The sequence below is a fragment of the Grampus griseus genome (genome assembly GCF_964374135.1).
Source record: "Grampus griseus genome assembly, chromosome: 18".
Lineage (NCBI taxonomy): Eukaryota > Metazoa > Chordata > Mammalia > Artiodactyla > Delphinidae > Grampus > Grampus griseus.
The window spans coordinates 78,612,646-78,631,232 of NC_139012.1; the positions used below are offsets into that span (position 1 = coordinate 78,612,646).

At 42.5% G+C, this 18,587-nt stretch overlaps 1 protein-coding gene across 1 annotated transcript in view; it reads left to right on the forward strand.

The window, feature by feature from the left end:
* MICU2 (mitochondrial calcium uptake 2) overlaps positions 1 to 18,587 on the forward strand; it is a gene marked incomplete at its 5' end in the record, with an annotated part of 84,835 nt that overhangs the window by 42,010 nt on the left and 24,238 nt on the right. Inside the window, 4 exons of the mRNA XM_082675897.1 lie at positions 6,239 to 6,270; positions 6,374 to 6,449; positions 13,543 to 13,590; positions 14,532 to 14,614. Coding sequence (XP_082532023.1) covers positions 6,239 to 6,270; positions 6,374 to 6,449; positions 13,543 to 13,590; positions 14,532 to 14,614 — 239 coding nt within the window. The remainder of the gene's footprint in view (positions 1 to 6,238; positions 6,271 to 6,373; positions 6,450 to 13,542; positions 13,591 to 14,531; positions 14,615 to 18,587) is intronic.

The window sequence follows — 18,587 nt, forward strand, 5'->3', positions numbered from 1 at the left end:
GGCGTCTTTATCAAGTGGAGGCTGTGGCACGAGGAACAACTTTAATCCCTCATAAGGACAGCTGGTTTCCATGGTGTTTGGGGACATGGGGAACCTGACACACAGAGCAGCCCAGATCAGATCAGTCTGGGGTTTAATTTCACACCAAAATGAAAATCCTGGAGGATGTAAACAGTAAATGTGACACGCACCCTCAGAGAGTCTCCGGTCTAGTCTTGGGGACAAAACTGATGCCCCCTTACGAGATCTTCTTAAGCTTCCATCTTCAGGTCGTCCTCTCTCCTCCTTGCCTTCTTCCTCGAGGACCTTGCCCCCATCAGTGACTTAGCTGTGCCTGAACACTGACTTTTTCACGTGTGTGTCTCCAGACCAGACCTCTCATCTGACCAGAGGCATCTCAGGTCAGCAACCGTAAACGTGCTGTGGGTGCCCTGCGCCTCCCCGCCCGCCGTCCCTCTGCTGGGGAACGGCCCCGTCACGGTCTCTCGTTCGACCGTGTTCCCGGACTGGCACAGTGCCTGGCACAAGTATTTATTAAACAGCTTAATAAGTAAATATATCAACAGTTATTATATAATGAAATGATGAGTTATAATCCACACCTTTATTAAAAATTTTATTGGCTACACCTCCTGTAAGAGGCACTGTGTTAGGCCTTGGGGATGTAGTGGTAAATAAAACAGATATTAATGGAATTCACAATCTAGTGTAGAGTTGGGGTAATAGACTATCTAATGTGGTAGTTTCATCAGAGAGCTGGAGGAATCATGACTTCACAAAGGGTGTGAGAAAAATGGATACATTTCCTTAAGCAAACAACAAAAGGGAGAAGAATATTCCCTCTGAGGGGATAAATCTGTTAAGATGCTGCAGCAGGTTGTATTTCCAAAAATGGCTGCAACGGTATTTCTGGTCCCGTATGCTCTTCCAGAACTTTGTCAGCCCCCATCAAGAGGTGGGACCTGTATCCCCTCTCCGTGACCTTTGCGACTTCCACTCCTAGAGATGCATGGATGTGACAGTGTGGCACTTTGAAGGCTAGGTCCTAAAAGGCCATGTGGGCCTACAGCCAGTTGCTAGTATCGTTCTTAATAGTAAAAGATTAGATGCTTTGCCTCTGAGATCAGGGAGTAGGCAAGGCTGTCCACTCTCACGGCTTGTATTCACCATGCTACCGGAAGTAGCGACCAGTGCAAAAAGGCAAGGAAAAGAAATGAGACCTACAGATTTAAAAGGGAAAGGGAAGTTGTCTTTGTTCAGAGACATGATTATGTAGAAAATCTCAAAGTATCCACAAATAATAAGACTACTAAACTAGTAAGGGAGTTGTCAAGGTCATAGGACACAGCACCTCTGTATGAAAATCGGTTGTATTTCTGTACACCAGCATCTCCGCTGTGTCGTGGCCTTACACTTTGTCCTACACACTCCAGCAAAGGACCTGATCGCCGCTCAAAGAGAAAGTAGAGGTCGTGAGATAGTAACACCCCCTTCACAACCATGGCGCTCTTCCACCTCATGGCGGGGGTGGGGGGGCACCGCAGGGCCTGCTGTGTTGGCAGAGGGTTCCAGCCCTTCCATCTCAGGCCCGATTCACCTGCTAGTCCCGGAACGCTTTCAGCCCCACTTTTCTGGGCTAATTCCTGCTAATCTGTCAGATCTTAACTTAAGCAGCTCTCATTTGGAGAAGCTTTTCCTCACCTTCCCCGCTCCCCATTGTTTAGTTTCTTAGCTTTCTATTTCCCCCTTTATATCAGTTTTCAAGCTGTAATTAAATTATTTGTTATGTATAATGTTATTAATTATTTCACAGTGCTTAAGGTTGCAAAAAAGAAAGTCACATTTCTCGTTTTTCCATTCAAAAATGATGTAAATGTGGGCTTCCCTGGTGGCGCAGTGGTTGAGAGTCCGCCTGCCGATTCAGGGGACACAGGTTCGTGCCCCGGTCCGGGAAGATCCCACGTGCCGCGGAGCGGCTGGGCCCGTGAACCATGGCCGCTGAGCCTGCGCGTCCGGAGCCTGTGCTCCGCAACGGGAGAGGCCACAGCAGTGAGAGGCCCGCGTACCGAAAAGAAAAAAAAAAAGATGTAAATGTATTTCAAGAAGCGACTTATCAAAGTTGGCAAGGAGGCCAGTTTTAGGCATTTTAGGGCATCACATTTGTCTTCCTCTAGAAGAAATGCCAACCAGAGGTCATCTCTGGCTCTCACTATTTAAATATTCCAGCAAAATAAACAAGCCATATGCTTTGTTGAAAGAAAATAGCACCACTGAAATTTGCCTTCCTTTTTTTCCTCCAGTTATCACTTTTATTAGTGATATTCGGGAGCTCAGTCACTTTGCTAATGTGCTATTTTCTGCCTTGATTTCCATCATAGCTGAGACTGAATTCAAGCAAGTGTGTAATCAGCTCTTATACCAATTCTAATATTGATGCTAAGTTGTTCCATGTATTTATGCAAGATGTGAAATGATGTAAATGTCTCTACTGTGCAATTTTTATGTGTCAAAAGTCCACTTATCTCTAGCAAAATGAAGTTGAATTAGATACTATTAGCAATGTTTTTGTAGTTATGGTTATCAAATAACTTTATTTTGGCTACAGGCAAAGATTTATTTGACCTGTAACAACACTTAATATGTATTGTTGCAGTTTTACTTACTTTAAGTATTAAAATGGCTGTTTGCCTGTAACAAGATGTGCTTGTTCCTGGCTTTTAACTTCAGAAATCCTCTGTAAACAGTGAAAACCACGTGGTGGAATCTCCAGAGTAGGTGGAGACCTTTTAAAACACTCTACTTCTTGAGCCAAAATTCCATCATAGTGTTGAAGATTTATCCCTTCCCCTACCAAGAAAAGCTACAATGTATTTTCCATCCTTTCATACTAGCACAGTGAAGCAAGGCATCCTCAACTCTAGATCTGCCTTTTTTGCTGTTAAGTTTTTCCCATTCTGTTATTTTTATATGACAGCATAAATGTATATGAAATAGCTATGAAAACAATAAGAATGCGTTTCTTATGTGTGTGAAAATATTTACAAATAATGTGGCTGATTAGGGGTTAATATCCAAAATACATAAACAGCTCATTCAACTCAACCTCAAGAAAACAAAAGACACAATTAAAAGATGGGCAGGAGACCTGAATAGACATTTTTCCAGAGAAGACATACAGATGGCCAACAGGCACATGAAAAGATGCTTAACATTGCAAATCACCAGAGAAATGCAAACCAAAACTACAATGAGGTATCACCTCACACCAGTCAGAGTGGCCGTCCTCAAAAAGAACACAAATAACAAATGTTGGCGAGGATATGGAGAAAAGGGAACCCTCCTACACTGTTGGTGGGAATGTAAATTGATGCACACTGTGGAAGACCGTATAGAGGTTCCTCAAAAAAATAAAAATAGAACTACCATATGATCCAGCAATTCCACTCCTCGGTATGTATCCAAAGAAAACATTTGAAAAGATACATGCATCCAGATGTTCACAGCAGCACTATTTACAATTGCCGAGATACGGAAGCAACCCAGGTGTCCATCAATAGATGAATGGATAAAGATGATGTGGTGTATACATACAGTGGAATAGTACTCAGCCATAAAAGAGAATGAATTTTTGCCATTTGCAGCAATATAGATGGACCCAGAGGGCATTATGCTAAGTCAGACAGAGAAAGGCAAACACTATGTTATCACATATATGTGGAATCTAAACAATACAACAAATGAATGTAACAAAAAAGAGACAGACTCACAGATACAGAGAAAGCCAGTGGGGAAAGAGAAGAAGGAGAGGGGCAATATAGGGATAGGGGATTAAGAGATACAAACTACTCTGTGTAAAATAAGCTACAAGGATATACTCTACAGCAGCGGTCCCCAGCCCTTTTGGCACCAGGGACCGGTTTCGTGGAAGACAGTTTTTCCGCGGACCGGGACGGGGCGGGGGGGGGGATGGTTCAGGCGGTGATGCGAGCGATGGGGGAGCAGATGAAGCTTCACACCCTCACCCGCCACTCACATCCTGCCGTGTGGCCTGGTTCCTCACAGGCCACGGGGCCGATGCTGGTCCGCAGCCCGGGGTTTGGGGACCCCTGCTACAGCACAGGGAATATGACCAATATCTTACAATAACTATAAATGGAGTATAACCTATCAAAATTATTAATCACTATGTTTTATGTCTGAGACTAATATTGGACATCAACTCTTCCTCAATTTTTTAAAAAGTAGGGGGGAGAGGACTGGCAAAAATGAATACATATATTTAAGTATATTTAATGTGTCTTTGTGTTGTTACTGTTGTCAGATGGACAAAGGTCATGCCCCTCGTGTAGCCGACCAGACCGCACCCCTCTTAAATCTGATACTTGGTCTCTCTCCTTGGGGAGCCCATAAACGAGTGGTCTAAAACCAGGCAGCCTGGGTGAGACGCACTAAGAAACCCCAGCAGAGGGTTCTGGGTTGGAAACACCACAGTCTCCTCTCTTACTCAGAGAAATGTTTATTGACTTAGGAGAAAGGAAGTCAGAAAGACAAGGTGTTCTCCTAGGAGCTCTGCCTTGTCTTTTTCTTTTTTAACCTAAAAATGAATTTTCTGTAACAGAGGTACCCCAGACTTTTTATCAGCAAAGGTAATTTCTTTACCATTTTCTAATATTCCATTTTGAAAAAAATTTTTTTCAAGACAAGTTCATTTAGTACATGGATTCTCCATTTTTGATAATCAAATACATATACAGGTATCCGGCAGAACTTGTAGTCAACATGAAATTACCGGGTAACTTCTATCTATTTGATGATCTCATGTTATAATAGCATCTAACATTAGAATCGAGTTATTTGTCATTGGGTAACAATAGTTTATCAGTGACAATTTTTCCAAAACAGTAACTCCTAAGCTTACAAACATGGTCATAGATGTTTCTAAAAATTATATGGTCATGTTCACAATTAATGTTTTAATTATTAAAGCAAAAATAAAATCTTGATAATTTATTAACAGTAAATAATAGAATTTGTCCCCAGTAGATTTATAATCCAAATTTAAGCATCCCAAACTGCAAAAAGCCACATCTAAAAGTATTGTTTTTTTTCAACCTGTCACCTGAATTTTCACACACCATGTAATTGCACTGAACAAACTTCATGGATAATTTTGAGAGCAAGAAGGGAAGTTTGTGATGCATATGGCTTACGTAAGAAATAAAATTAACAAAATATTTTTCAGTGTTCTAGATGTGTAAATGGCTTGAGGCTGTCTTCAGAAAAAGTCTCAACAAAAGAAGCAAGGTGATTGCTTTAGAATTACAGTGGATAAGAGGAAAATGAAGTCAGCCTAAAGACGATGGCGGAAAGCCTGAAAGAATTTTAATCTGTTATCCAGTAGGAAACTGTTAAAAGTAACATCACTTTAGAATGAACAGCCATCTTGGCCAGCCTTTACTTTTATTTTATTTATTTATTTGTTTATTTTATTTATTTATTTTTGGCTGCACTGGGTCTTCGTCGTTGCGCGCGGGCTTCCTCTAGTTGCGGCGAGCGGGCTTCTCTTGTTGGGGAGCATGGCGTCTAGGCGCCCGGGCTTCAGTAGTTGTGGCACACGAGCTGAGTAGTTGTGGCTCGCAGGCTCTAGAGCGCAGGCTCAGTAATTGTGGTTCGCGGGCTTAGTTGCTCCACGGCATGTGGGATCTTCCCATACCAGGGCCTGAACCCGTGTCCCCTGCATTGGCAGGTGGATTCTTAACCACTGCGCCACCAGGGAAGCCCCTGACCAGCCTTTAGATCTGACTGCAGAGCTGTGACCTTAAGAACCTTTCAGGGTTAAAAAGGTAGCTTTCTGAAAGATGAATGTGTATTTTTTTAGTCAATGAAAGCAAAAGGAGACAGATTTTAATAATCATGTAAAGAAAGAAATAATGTTTGGCACAAACTTATTTCTCTTAGACAGCTATGATGAGTGAGAGATGGTTAGAAGGTTCCATATTTCTGGAAGGGAGTGAGTGAAAGTGAACATAGGTCTTACAAAGAACTACAGTGTTTGTGTTTACACTTAGAATTCTCTGGCTCATAACTTCTGTTTAAAGATATTAGCTGAAATTGCCAGACTTCTATTTTTTATAAATATTTAGTTATTTGTTTTGTCTTTTAAGTGATTTTCTTCTTAATGGAAGTTGAATTTTACCAAGGTATATGGGTACTAAATAATATTTCTTCTTTGCTATAGGTAAAACTTTAGTCAAGAGGCTGACAAATAAGGTAAGCAATGGAGGTGAAGGTCTTTTTTCTTTTTCTTTTTTTTTAAGATAGAAAATCAACTATTATAAGTTAAATTGAAAGATTTTAATATGTTTATTCAAAGGATATTGAGGACGTACTGGCAGGAATCAAAGGAGCTGGTTGTGGATCAACTTTTTTTAGAGACCTTGGCGATAAAGGTAATTTTTATTTGTTTTACTTGTGTTTTATTTAACCAAAGTATTATTAAGGAATTAAGTTATGAGGTTTGCAGCTGCATATTGAAGAACATACATTAGAGAATCTGCAGAGAGAATGTTATAAGTGTGTTATTTAATAGATGTTTTTAAATCATAATAAAATACTCATTACATTTGAAGCAACTTTTTCTTAAACTCTCTGAGCAATCACAGAAAAATTATTTAAACATTGATTTCAGTAAGCTTGCAGAGAAAGGTGAGGCAGAGCATCAAGAATAAGGAGAGAAAAAAAAGAAGAAAAAAAAGAGAAAAAAAGAGAGAAAATAAAAAGAGAAAAAAAAAGAATAAGGAGAGATGGGCTTCCTTGGTGGTGCAATGATTTGGAATCCACCTGCCAGTGCAGGGGGCGCGGGTTCAATTGGTCTGGGAACTAAGATCCCACATGCTGCGGAGCAGCTAAGCCCGTGTGCCACAACTGCTGAGCCTGCGTGCTGCAACTACTGAAGCCTGTGCACCTAGAGCCCGTGCTCTGCAACAAAAGAAGCCACCACAGTGAGAAGCCTGCACACCACAACAAAGAGTAGCCCCCGCTCGCCACAACTAGAGAAAGCCCACGCATAGCAACGAAGACCCAATGCAGCCATAAATAAATACATACATACATAAATTTATTTATTTATTTATAAAAGAAAAAAAAGAGAAGAGAAAGGATTTGGGACTTCCCTGGTGGTCCAGTGGTTAAGAATCCGCCTTCCAATGCAAGGGACTCGGGTTCGATGCCTGGTTGTGGAACTAAGATTCCATATGCTGCAGGGCAGCTAAGCCCACGCACCACAACTAAGAGCCTGCACGCTGCAACAAAAGATCCCGAGTGCCGCAACTAAGACCCGACGCAGCCAAATAAATAAATATTTTTAAAAAAAAAAAAGAAGAAGAAGAAGAGAAAGGACTTCCCTGGCAGTCCAGTGGTTAAGACTCTGTGCTTCCACTGCAGGGGGGTGCGGGTTTGATCCCTGGGCAGGGAAGTTCTGCATGCCGAGGGGTGCAGCCAGATAAGTAAGTAAAGTGATTATTCTAAAGTAAGAAGACAAAGCCTCAGAGATAGCGCAGAGGACACCAGCATTCACGGGAGCAGAGGAGGAGGAGGTGCCGTGCAGGAGAGGAGGCAGAGGCATCAGAGGGGGAGAGGGAGTCTCGGGAGCCTGGGAGGGAGGGAGCATCAGTGTGCAGGGCCCGTGAAGGAAGGGGGTTAGAACGTGGTTAGCACTGGCGGTGGGGAGGTGCTCCCGCGCGTCAGCAAGGGCAGGGGCGGTGCTGGGACGGGTTCTGGGGGCAGATTGCAGAGCGTGGAGGACAGTGGTGCGGGGCGGGGCGGGTGTGAGCTGGAGGCCGGTCCTGGCGGTCTGTGTTGCACGAAGGGCTTTGAGCGCACGTCTGGGTGTGAGGGGGCGGAGGGTGTGCAGAGCTCTGTGGAGGGCGCGCCCCTCAGCGGGGAGCTTTGCGTTGTACCGCGTGGGGAGGGATGATGTGCGGGTGTTTACCGCACATGTTTGCAGAGCAGGGCTGAGAAGTTGAGGCGGGTTTGGAGGGTGGCCCTGATTCCTTCGTAAAGTGGAGGGTGTGGAGAAAGTAGGAGGTTTGAAGTGGCCACCAGCTGGTTCTCCCCTGGCCGCGGGCAGGCCGGGAAGTACACAGAAGCATGCGGTTAGGGTGTTACTAGGCAAACACAGGGAAGAAAAGTCGTGGGCTAGGGGGTTAACGGTGTCGAGGGCAGCAGTTTTACTTAAAAACACGAGAGTCTTTAAGTAACAAGCCTTGGAGAGAAAAAAGTAAGATGGGAAGAGCGATGGAAAGAAAGTGGGAATTCAGGAGAGAGCGGCCAGTGAGGGTGGGAGCAGGTGAGCTGGGAACCCAGGAGCGGGGCCCACCGTGCGCGCAGAGCCGGGGTCTGCGCTCCGGTTCGGAGAAGCCGCTGCAGGTGAGCTTGGCCTCGGGTGCGGTCATGGAATCGGCCGGCTGGAGCAGAGTAAGTGGCAGCGTGAATGTGACGAGGTGACCCCAGGTCTGAGAGTAGAGTGTGGTCCTGTGTGCTGGACGATGGACCAGGCGCTTAGGCCTCCGGCGACGGAAGGCTGAAGAGAGGGAGCTGGGTAGGTGACCAGGAAGAAAGTCGGAGGTGGTCAGCTCGACGGCATCAGCCTCGGAGTAACAGGTTTCTGCAAGAGGTTGGAAGAGCAAAGGTCTGGGATGAGCGTGGCAGTGGGGAGAGGAATCACCACTTGAGCCGTCTGCAAGGGTGCCGGCGTCCCGAGCGGAGAAGCCGCTTGCAGGTGCGGCAGGGCTCAGCACACGGCGACCAGTTAAAGGTGTTTACTGAGGAAGGCCATTCGGGAGAGCGTCGCAGAGTGTCCGGGGAGAAGCAGAGGCATGGAGGTTGGTTGGTTCCGGAAGGATGAAGTGCAGACCAGCTGCAGGTGTGTCAACAAAGAGGACAGAGGCCGTTTGGAAAGTGGGGTGTGGCCGCTGAGGGCGGTTGGACCTAAGCTAGAGAGGTGAGCAGAGCGTCAGCCGTACGTAGGCAGCGTGGGAGGGAGTGTCCAGGAGCGTGGGCCTTGTCCTGAGAACGGCGGGTTGCCGTGGGGGAGCTGTAAGAAGGCCACAAGTCAGATGAGAGAAACCCCTCTCGTCTGGGCAGAGGGGGCCGAGGCGCCTGCGGAGGGCGCAGAAGAGGAGACGGCGGGAGGTTCCGCAGTGACTGCAGGGGCCACGCGCTGGGCGGCACGGTGGACAGAGGCAGAGCGCAAAGCCACTCGTCAGCCCTGAAAAGCCGGCAGACACTCTGTTCTCACAGGAGACACCGAGGTTTAAAAGCAAGATTTAACAAACTGAAGGAAGTGGGAGGCTCCCTGGCAAGTGAAGGGCAATGTTTTTGAGGCCTCCTATACGACGGGGGAGTGGAGGTTTCAGAGCAGCGAGCAGACCGTCGTGTTCTTGGCTCGGAGATGACAGCGTGGAGTGGCCAGGCTTCCGGGCTCAGGGTTCGTGGAGGCCTGAATGCAGCAGTTCGACCTGAGGGGAAGTAGACAGTTAGTGCAGCTTCCAGAACTGTGTTAGTTACAATCGTAGCGCTTCAGACGGGCTGGGGGGCGGGGGCGGGGTTGTCCCTGGAGCTGCTCAGTTAGAGGTTCTGCTGGGCCCGGGCCATGTCCGCAGTCACGGTCTGGTCTCGGGAAGGAGGGTTGTGAATCTGTGTCGTTACCAGCTGTGCTGCTTCCATACCATAGGAAATACAGAGGGTACTGAGAAAGGTGGTTAGTAACTTCTATTTACTGTCTCTAACTTTCAGTAACAGACACATACACATCTGTATCTCCAGCTCTGTCTCTCCATCTGTACGTACCGCTTTCTAACCATAGGAGACAGATCCATTAGCCTACTCACACACTTTTCCCACTCGATAGTTCTCGTTCCCTGTTCTTTATGTAACTGGAGGACTACTTATATTCTCAAAATGAACAGGGGCATCACACAGATTTCTTAAAGAATAAAAAGTCAGTATTTCTGGATGACGGGGGAGAAAGCCCTTAGTGACGGACTGTTCGAAAAATAAACAGAAAATGTAAGTCCAAAGCAGAAAGTTGATTTTTTTTTCCCCCTTTAGGCAAATCTATAAGGATATTAGTAGGAGAAATAGAGGAAAGAGAGGCTTTAAGGGAAACAAGAAGAAAGAAGTGACTGCAGGGAGAGAGAGACCATGGTAGCATCCACTTCAGAGTCAGAGAGGACGAATGAAAATGTGCGCTGGGCAGCGGCAGGAGGAGAATTCAACCTAACTTCCTGCCGTTCACGCGGGGGTGTATTAAAAACAGCCGTCACTAATTAGGACTGGTAAGGAAATCGGGACTTGATGGTAGAACTTACTGGTGACAAGGAAATTAAGCCACTGACAGGGAAATGCAGGAGAACAGAGCCACGTGGTGGTGAGGGATCAGAAGAAGAGTGAGTGAAAAGGCCAAGTAAGAACCACTGCGGCCTCCCCAAGCGCTGCCGCTTCTCCAGACGCCAGCTGCCCTCAACCCAGGCTTTGTTTGTGTCTTACTGGGTGGTGGTACTTTTCACCCAGCTCATTGAAACCCGGAAATAGCTTTGAACCCTTTCTCTTTGCCCCTCCATCCTTCATATGCAGCCAAACACAGATCTTTCTAATTTTGCCTTCTAAATATTTATTGAATTCATCCTCTCTTCTCCCACCTCTAGAGAACTTACAGGACAAGAAAAAATGTTGAGGAAGGACTTAACAAGACTTATTTTTTTAGTTTTTCTCTGAAATACGTGAGTTGAAATGTACATTCCAGCTTAAAGAAAAAACACTGAATATTTTATAGGAAAGATTCAAGATACACTTTTTTCCAGATATACTCCTTTGTTGATATTAGTGAAGTCATTTGAAAAAAAAGAATGTAAAATTTAGCTACATTTGGAACAATTTAAAATATTCTATATTACCACCTAAAAGAACTATCAAAATGTATATTACATCATAACTAACAAAAGGGTAGTATAGTCTTGAAATAAAATAATCCACCTCCATGCATTATTATAAAGAAAAGTAAATTATAAGTTATAATTATTATGTATTTTTTGAAACTGAGCAGAATTCTCAACATAATACCATCCTCAAGGATATACTGAATATAAATTATAACATATATTGTAAGATATAAATGTGTTCTTATGATACATGTAGTAATTTCTCTTTGGAGAACAGAGTTCTCAAAATTGCAGTTAGTAGCAAGTCATATTTTTCAACGGTTCCAAATTTAAAATATTTCTAGAGAAGCATAGTAACTAACAGAATTTAATCATCTCTTCTAGTGACCCTTAAGGATTCTTTAATAAATTTTTAAATATAGGGACTTTTCTGGTGCTCCAGTGGTTAAGATTCCACGCTTCCACTGCAGGGGGTTCAGTCCCTGGTCAGGGAAGTTCTGCAGGCCGTGCGGTGTAGCCAAAAAAAATTTTTTTTTAATATAAATTATTTAAAATACTTTCCTATTTGACATGCAGTTTTGAAACATTGACATTTAACGGCATTTATTTTACAATTCAGTGCAACAAATATGTATTAAACTGTTTCTCCTATAAGTATTCAGAAGTGTCAGTTTCCTTTAAAAGCTTTTCAGAGGCAGGTGCCTAGAATGCTGTTGGAGAGCTGTATTGTCTATAATCTATCTTGAGAGTGTAGGGAGCTGTTTTTACACTGTCTCAACTGTGTTTATTCAAGCATTTTATTTAAGTCAGTATTTCAAAGAATTTTCTTTTTCAAGAAGTTCCCCTCTGCACAGGACATGTACCTATGTCTCAAGAAAAGAAAAGTGAGGTCTCCTTTTGGCACCAAGCCCAGTTCAGTCCAGCAGTTTGGCCATTTTTTCACATTGCTGTATTCCTTTGAAAATCAGAAAAAAACTGTTCACTTTTTTGAGGCTGCCAAGATATGAAATACTTTGATCCTTCAACTAACGTTAGAGCATTTCTCTCAGGTATGAGATATGACAAAACACATTTAATTTATTCTCCCTTCATATAAACACTGAATATTTCTAGGAAAAAATACCTGAAGACTTACTCTAGGCTTTTTATTAAAGGGAAGCACAACTGCTCCAAGATGAAAATGACAGAAAAATTGCTAATGTAAAAAACTGTTAAGTCATTAAGAGCATTTAAATACATACTGGAAGTTGCCTGTTAGCTGAAGCACTGAACTACCTGGGTGTCAAACCCTTACCTGCCTCATTTGCTCTGCACTGCTTTCGGCCGTGTGTCTCTGCTGTATCTGACCGGGGGCCCATAGGGGCTGGTCCTCCTTCACAGCAGGATGGTGCAGATCCGCTGCCATCACCCTCTGCCAGGCTTCCTTCTTCATCTCTGAGCCACCAGGTAGCTGTGCTTCCCACTGACTCTTCCACAGGAACATCCTTGCAGACAAATACTCGCTTTTCAGTGTTCATATGCAGCTTCATCTCTCCTATACATATGGCTTTCCCACTTATACCACCCCTGCTTCATTGCAGTTTTCACCTATCATTCAAAGACCATTTTTTTAATTAATTTTTATTGGAGTATAGTTACTCAACCATAAAAAGGAACAAAGACCATTTTTAGAACTACTTCCTCTGAGACATCTTCGGTCATCTAAACTCTGGAAGACTTCACCTTTTTTTAAGTCCTGGAACTCACTATCAGTATCTCTCAGTGGTATTTAGCATCTTCTGTAAACATTTACATTTTGACCTCCTGGTGGAAGTATGCAGCACCATCTATTAAGAATTCTTGGGACTTCCCTGGTGGTCCAGTGGTTAAGACTCTGCGCTCTCAATGCAGGGGGCACAGGTTTGATCCCTGGTTGGAGAACTAAGATCCCGCATGCCGCACGGTGCGGCCAAAAAAAAAGAATTCTTGCCGAAAACTAAACTTGAATCTGAGCACAGCTCTGGATCTAAGTAAGTACCAGTTTGTAGAAAATATAGACGTTAGAGGAACATGTGAAATGACACCAAAAAGATGCAGTTAGCAAATCTTAAACTTCACCGGACAAATGACCAGGCTTCTTCAACAATTAAGTTGAAACTGAGGGGAAGAAAGACCAGGGAGAACCTATAGATTAAAATCAAGTCACTGCTACAGAAATTTAATTCCTTCATTTTAAATAACATGGTTTGACCTCTGGTATATCCAAATCTCTGTCACTCTACTGAATTTATAAGTTTGCTTCACTTGAGCTGTTATGAATAGTAAAATTTGAGGTGAAATTACACAAAATGCCATGCAGATAAAACCTCTAGTGGACACTTGTACTTGCTGACCAATGACCATTCCCCTTCCTTTCTAGTAATAGTGACCTAATAAAAGTCTCCTTGTTTTTGAAGTATTAGTACTATACTTAACTCTCTTATGAAAATTTTCCACTATACCAGAGAGGTAATTTAAAGTAACAATGTGTGTGTTTTTAATTAGGTGAAGGTTCCATATAGTATGTATATGATTACTTCTAAACCATCTAAAACTTGCTTTCTGATGTCTTTATCTCTTTCAGGGCTGGTTTCATATACCGAATATCTTTTCTTACTTACAATCCTTACTAGTAAGTATTCCACAGTTTTTCTCATCGATCATGTGGAATTCTCTCGTCTTACCAGACAGGGTGTTGGAAGTTTGGTATTTATATCTTTATCGTGAAAAATGTTATTGGTGCCTTGCGTTCTGTACCTACAGGATGATTCTGTTGGGTGAGATTACCACCTCCCCTGCACTCAGGCTCCCCACAACTTTGTCTCCTTAATTGAAGGCTTATTGAACTGAAGAGTCAGACGCAGCCTTCACTTAGGAATATTAAAAATCCCTCACGTGACATTCTGCAAAATTCCTGACCAGTAACTCTCTGCAAACTGTCCGGGTCATGAGAATCGAGGAAAGACTGAGAAACTTTCACAGCTCTGAGGAGATAAGGAGACATAGCAATTAAACGCAACAGGCTTCCTTGTGTTTGACCCTAGAATAGAAAAACCATGGAATTCAAATGAAGTCTGTAGTTTAGTTAAAGGTGCTAATTTCTTAGTTTTTGTAAAGGTACTATGGTTACGCAAGATGCGGCCATGAGAGAAGGCTGGGTGGGGGCCCGTGGGAACTCACCGTACCAGCTTTGCAGTACTTCTGTAAGCCTAAGATTATTTCAAAATAAGTTTTACAAAACCCTACTCTCGGGAAAGGGAAATAAAGAGTAGTAATCAATGTGAAAATAGAGAACATACTGTAAGAATATAGGAAAGCCCCTAGTAGAGCGGAAGAAATACGTTCTGAAATGAATTTTGCTTTGAAGGGCAGAACACTTAATAGCAGAACGGCACACCATGGAAACATATCAGCCTTTGAAAATTGTTATCCTGAGAAGAGGTTGTTTTTCCTCTACTTTAGGCACTTACTCATGTTGTTTCTGGTTGCTTATTTCAAGTTTGAAGACCTGTAGATCTTCAGGTAACTTGCATTCCACCAACATTTACATAATTATTCATTTTTCACTTGCAGAACCCCATACTGGGTTTCATGTTGCATTTCAGATGTTGGATGCAGATGGTGATGAGATGGTTGAGAAAAAGGAATTTTTTAAAGTAAGTAGATTCTAGTTATTTTTGGTTTATTATAAAACACCTGGATGTTTGTGTGATAATTTTACATTTCCATTAAAATGAAAATTATATTTACTGCTTACATATGAAATGTCAAGAAATCATTTATACATTCAAAAATATTAAATTTTCTATAATACAGCCTTGAGGAAACAGTTACAGAACAGAGCATGAGATTCCAAAAGGAGAAATGAACTTAAGCATCTGCAATGTTTTAGAGTTTTATTTTTATGATTTCAGCAAATGATAATACAACAGAAAGCGCTTTATAGATGGTTAAAAATTATTGATACACCCCCACCAAAAAAAGAATAAGGAAAATAAAACCTTAAGCCTTCAGGAAGAATAGGGAGGGAAAATGAAAAAGCCACAAAAGGTATAAATTGGTTCAGATTCTCTAGGAATTTGTGAAGGCTCATAATTGAAAAGGTGAAATATGTTTAAATGATATTTCCCAAGACATAACTCTGTAACACGCCAGCAGTACATTTTACTCCGTTCCAAGGAAGTCGATGGTACTGTTAAAAGTACGTCAGTGCATGTAAACAGCGGGGAGTATGCCAGGCAGAGCTTACTGTTCCCGATCTAGAGCAGCGCTTTATGGAGAAGATAAGTCAGTTCTGTCCTCTGTGTCTTTCTCCCAGTCCCCAGTGTACTGGGAAGACAGACCACAAGGCTTGTTGAAATTATATTTAAAACGAGTCGTTCTTGGACTGTTCGGTCAAGTAGCCAGTAGCCACATGCGGCTGTTAAATATAACTTGTGACTAAGAAACTTGAGTTTCCGAATTTTAATTAAATTTAAATTTAAAAACTGACATTCACTTCAGGTATTGGCAGATTTTCAAGTATATTTGAAACAACTTGAGTATGTGGATCTGCTTTTTAATTTTTATTTACTTTTTATTTACTTTTCTAAATTTTACAAAATCTAAATATGGATCAAGTACAGGTACACCTTGGAGAAATTGTGGGTTTGGTTCCAGACCACCACAATAAAGCAAGTCACACAGATGTTTTACTTTCTCAGGGCAGATAAAAGTTATGTTTTTACTATCCTGTAGTCTATTAAGTGTGGAATAGCATTATATCTTTAAAAAACAATGTCTATGCCTTAATTTAAAAATATTTTATTGCTAACAAATGCCAACCATCATCTGACAATGCAGGGCTACCACAAACCTTCAGTTTGTAAAAAACACAAAATCTGCAGAGCACAATAAAACGACGTGTGCCCGTATTTCCAATGAAATACACTATCCGAGTGTCTTGTAGTGTAAAATATGCACTGGGGTTTGAAGAAGAAAGACAGGAATGTAAAACATCTTGATTCTTGTATTGAGTACATGATAAAGTCATAATTTTGAGATATTAATTTCACCTGTTTCTTTATATTTTTTGCTGCACTTTAACAAAAATGAAACTGGAAACTACAGATGTTAAATTATCTTTTATAAGGGCTTCCCTGGTGGCGCAGCGGTTGAGAGTCCGCCTGCCAATGCAGAGGACATGGGTTCGTGTCCCGGTCCAGGAAGATCCCACATGCCCCGTGAGCCATGGCTGCTGAGCCTGCGCATACGGAGCCTGTGCTCCGCAACGGGAGAGGCCACAGCAGTGAGAGGCCCATGCACCGCAAAAAAATAAATAAATAAAATACTTAGGCAAGAAAAATAACCAGTAATTTCAATCAGTGGCTTCACTCCAAAGAAAAAAGGCTTTGGTTCTAAAATGGATGTTACTTCTTTAAGTTAATTTAAATGTTTGTTATGTAGGTATCTATTTTTTCAAATGACTCCCCAGATTAACAGACCTTTTTTTTTTTTGGCTGCGTTGGGTCTTCGTTGCTGCACGCAGGCTTTTTCTAGTTGCGGCGAGCGGGGGCTACTCTTCATTGCGGCGTGCATACTTATTGCAGTGGCTTCTCTTGTTGCAGAGCACAGGCTCTAGGCGCACGGGCTTAGTAGTTGTGGCACGTGGGCTTAGTAGTCGTGGCTCGTGGGCTCTAGAGCACAGGCTCAGTAGTTGTGGCGCACAGGCTTAGTTGCTCCACGGCACGTGGGATCTTCCCGTACCAGGACTCGAACCCGTGTCCCCTGCATTGGCTGGTGGATTCTTAACCACTGCGCCACCTAACAAACTTTTTAGAATAATTGAACAACTACCGACACTGGCCGCAGTAAATGGTTTCTGCTGCACTTCAAGCTGCAACACTGAGAATTTCACCTGCTGCTTTACTGCCCACTCACATATGTGTTCTTGTCATTTACTTTACGCTTAGATTTATATACTATACACCCTCTTCCAGATAACTTCTAAAGATGTTAAATATTTATAAACCTCATTTTTGCAGGATCCCACTGATTTATAAATGCATTCCCTACTGAAGACCTTTTTTGCTATATTGTTTGTTTCTAATCTTTGAGATAGTTTCCTACATATAAAACCAAATATTTTAGTAATTAAATTTGCAAAGCCTGTGGATGGATCCTTATCAAAGGGATATGAGGGATCCTTTATATACAATCAGATGTACCTGTTCAAAGAGTCCACTTGCTCATGTCACCACCAGCCCAGTCAAGATCTAAAACATTTCCACACTCCACAAAGTCCTCCTGTATCCTTACACTCAGTTCCTCCCGTCTCCTGGCCCCAGGAGACCAGCCAGTGGTCTGCTTTCTTCCAGCATAGATGTGTTCCTTTCCTGGAGTTTCGTATAAATGGAATCAGAAAGTATTGATATGTACTCTTTGTTTGACTCAGATTCATCTGTGTGTTGCATTTGTCAGTAGTTTGCTCCTTTTTATTGCTGAGTAGTAGTATTGTGTGGATGTGATCTGTTTATCTAGTCACTTGATGAACATTTTGGTGGTTTTCAGGTTGGGGCTGTTATAAATAAAGCTGCTGTGAATATTCATACACAGGTCTTGGGTGAACATATGTTTTCTTTGACTAAATATGTGGGGGTGGAGTTTCTGGGTCATATGCTAAGTATAAAGTAAGAAGTTGCCAGTTTGTTTTCCGAAATCTGTGTTCCATTTTGCATCCCCACCAGCAATGTAAGAGAGTTCCATTTGTTTCATATCTCAAAGGCTTTTTTAAAAGTCATAAGTTAGTCATTTATGTGAGTACTCATTAATTCGTCAGTGCTTGTCTAAGTAGTTAATACGTGCTAAGCACCGTGATACAGATTTGTCTTTTTGCTCTTTTTAATGCCCTACTAAAAAATTGAAATCACTGTGTGGCTCCATTGCATCACTGTTGGTCAGCACTGCTTTAGAACATACAAGGCTGTAGATTTTTAGAAACTTTTTAGTATATCTTATTACATGCTCTTTATGACAGTTGTCTCAAATGCTGAGAAGGTTTTTCTTACTTCTGGGTTTTCAGCTTAGGTAAGAAAGCTGGAGGATTCCCAAGGATTGGAGTTGCCTGAAGTGTTTCTCTAGATACGTGAGGTTTCACTGTACTGTTCAGAGAAACAGGTCGTGATCTTGTGGAATTCATTTTCTCAAAGTGGGAGAAGTTAAAAGTAATAGAGGGGCTTCCCTGGTGGCGCAGTGGTTTAAGAATCCGCCTGCCAATGCAGGGGACACAGGTTCGAGCCCTGGTTCTGGAAGATCCCACATGCCGCGGAGCAACTAAGCCCGTGTGCCACAACTACTAAGCTGGCACTCTAGAGCCCGTGAGCCACAACTACTGAAGCCCGGCTCCTAGAGCCCGTGCTCTACAACAAGAGAAGCCACCGCAACGAGAAGACGGCACACCGCAACAAAGAGCAGCCCCCGCTCGCCGCAACTAGAGAAAGCCTGCACACAGCAACGAAGACCCAGTGCAGTCAAAAATAAATAAATAAAATAAATAATAATAAATTTTTTAATGTAATAGAAAATCTATAGAGAAAACCGTACCATTTAACTGCTTAAAGAATCTTTTGAATGTTTCATTTATTCAAATAT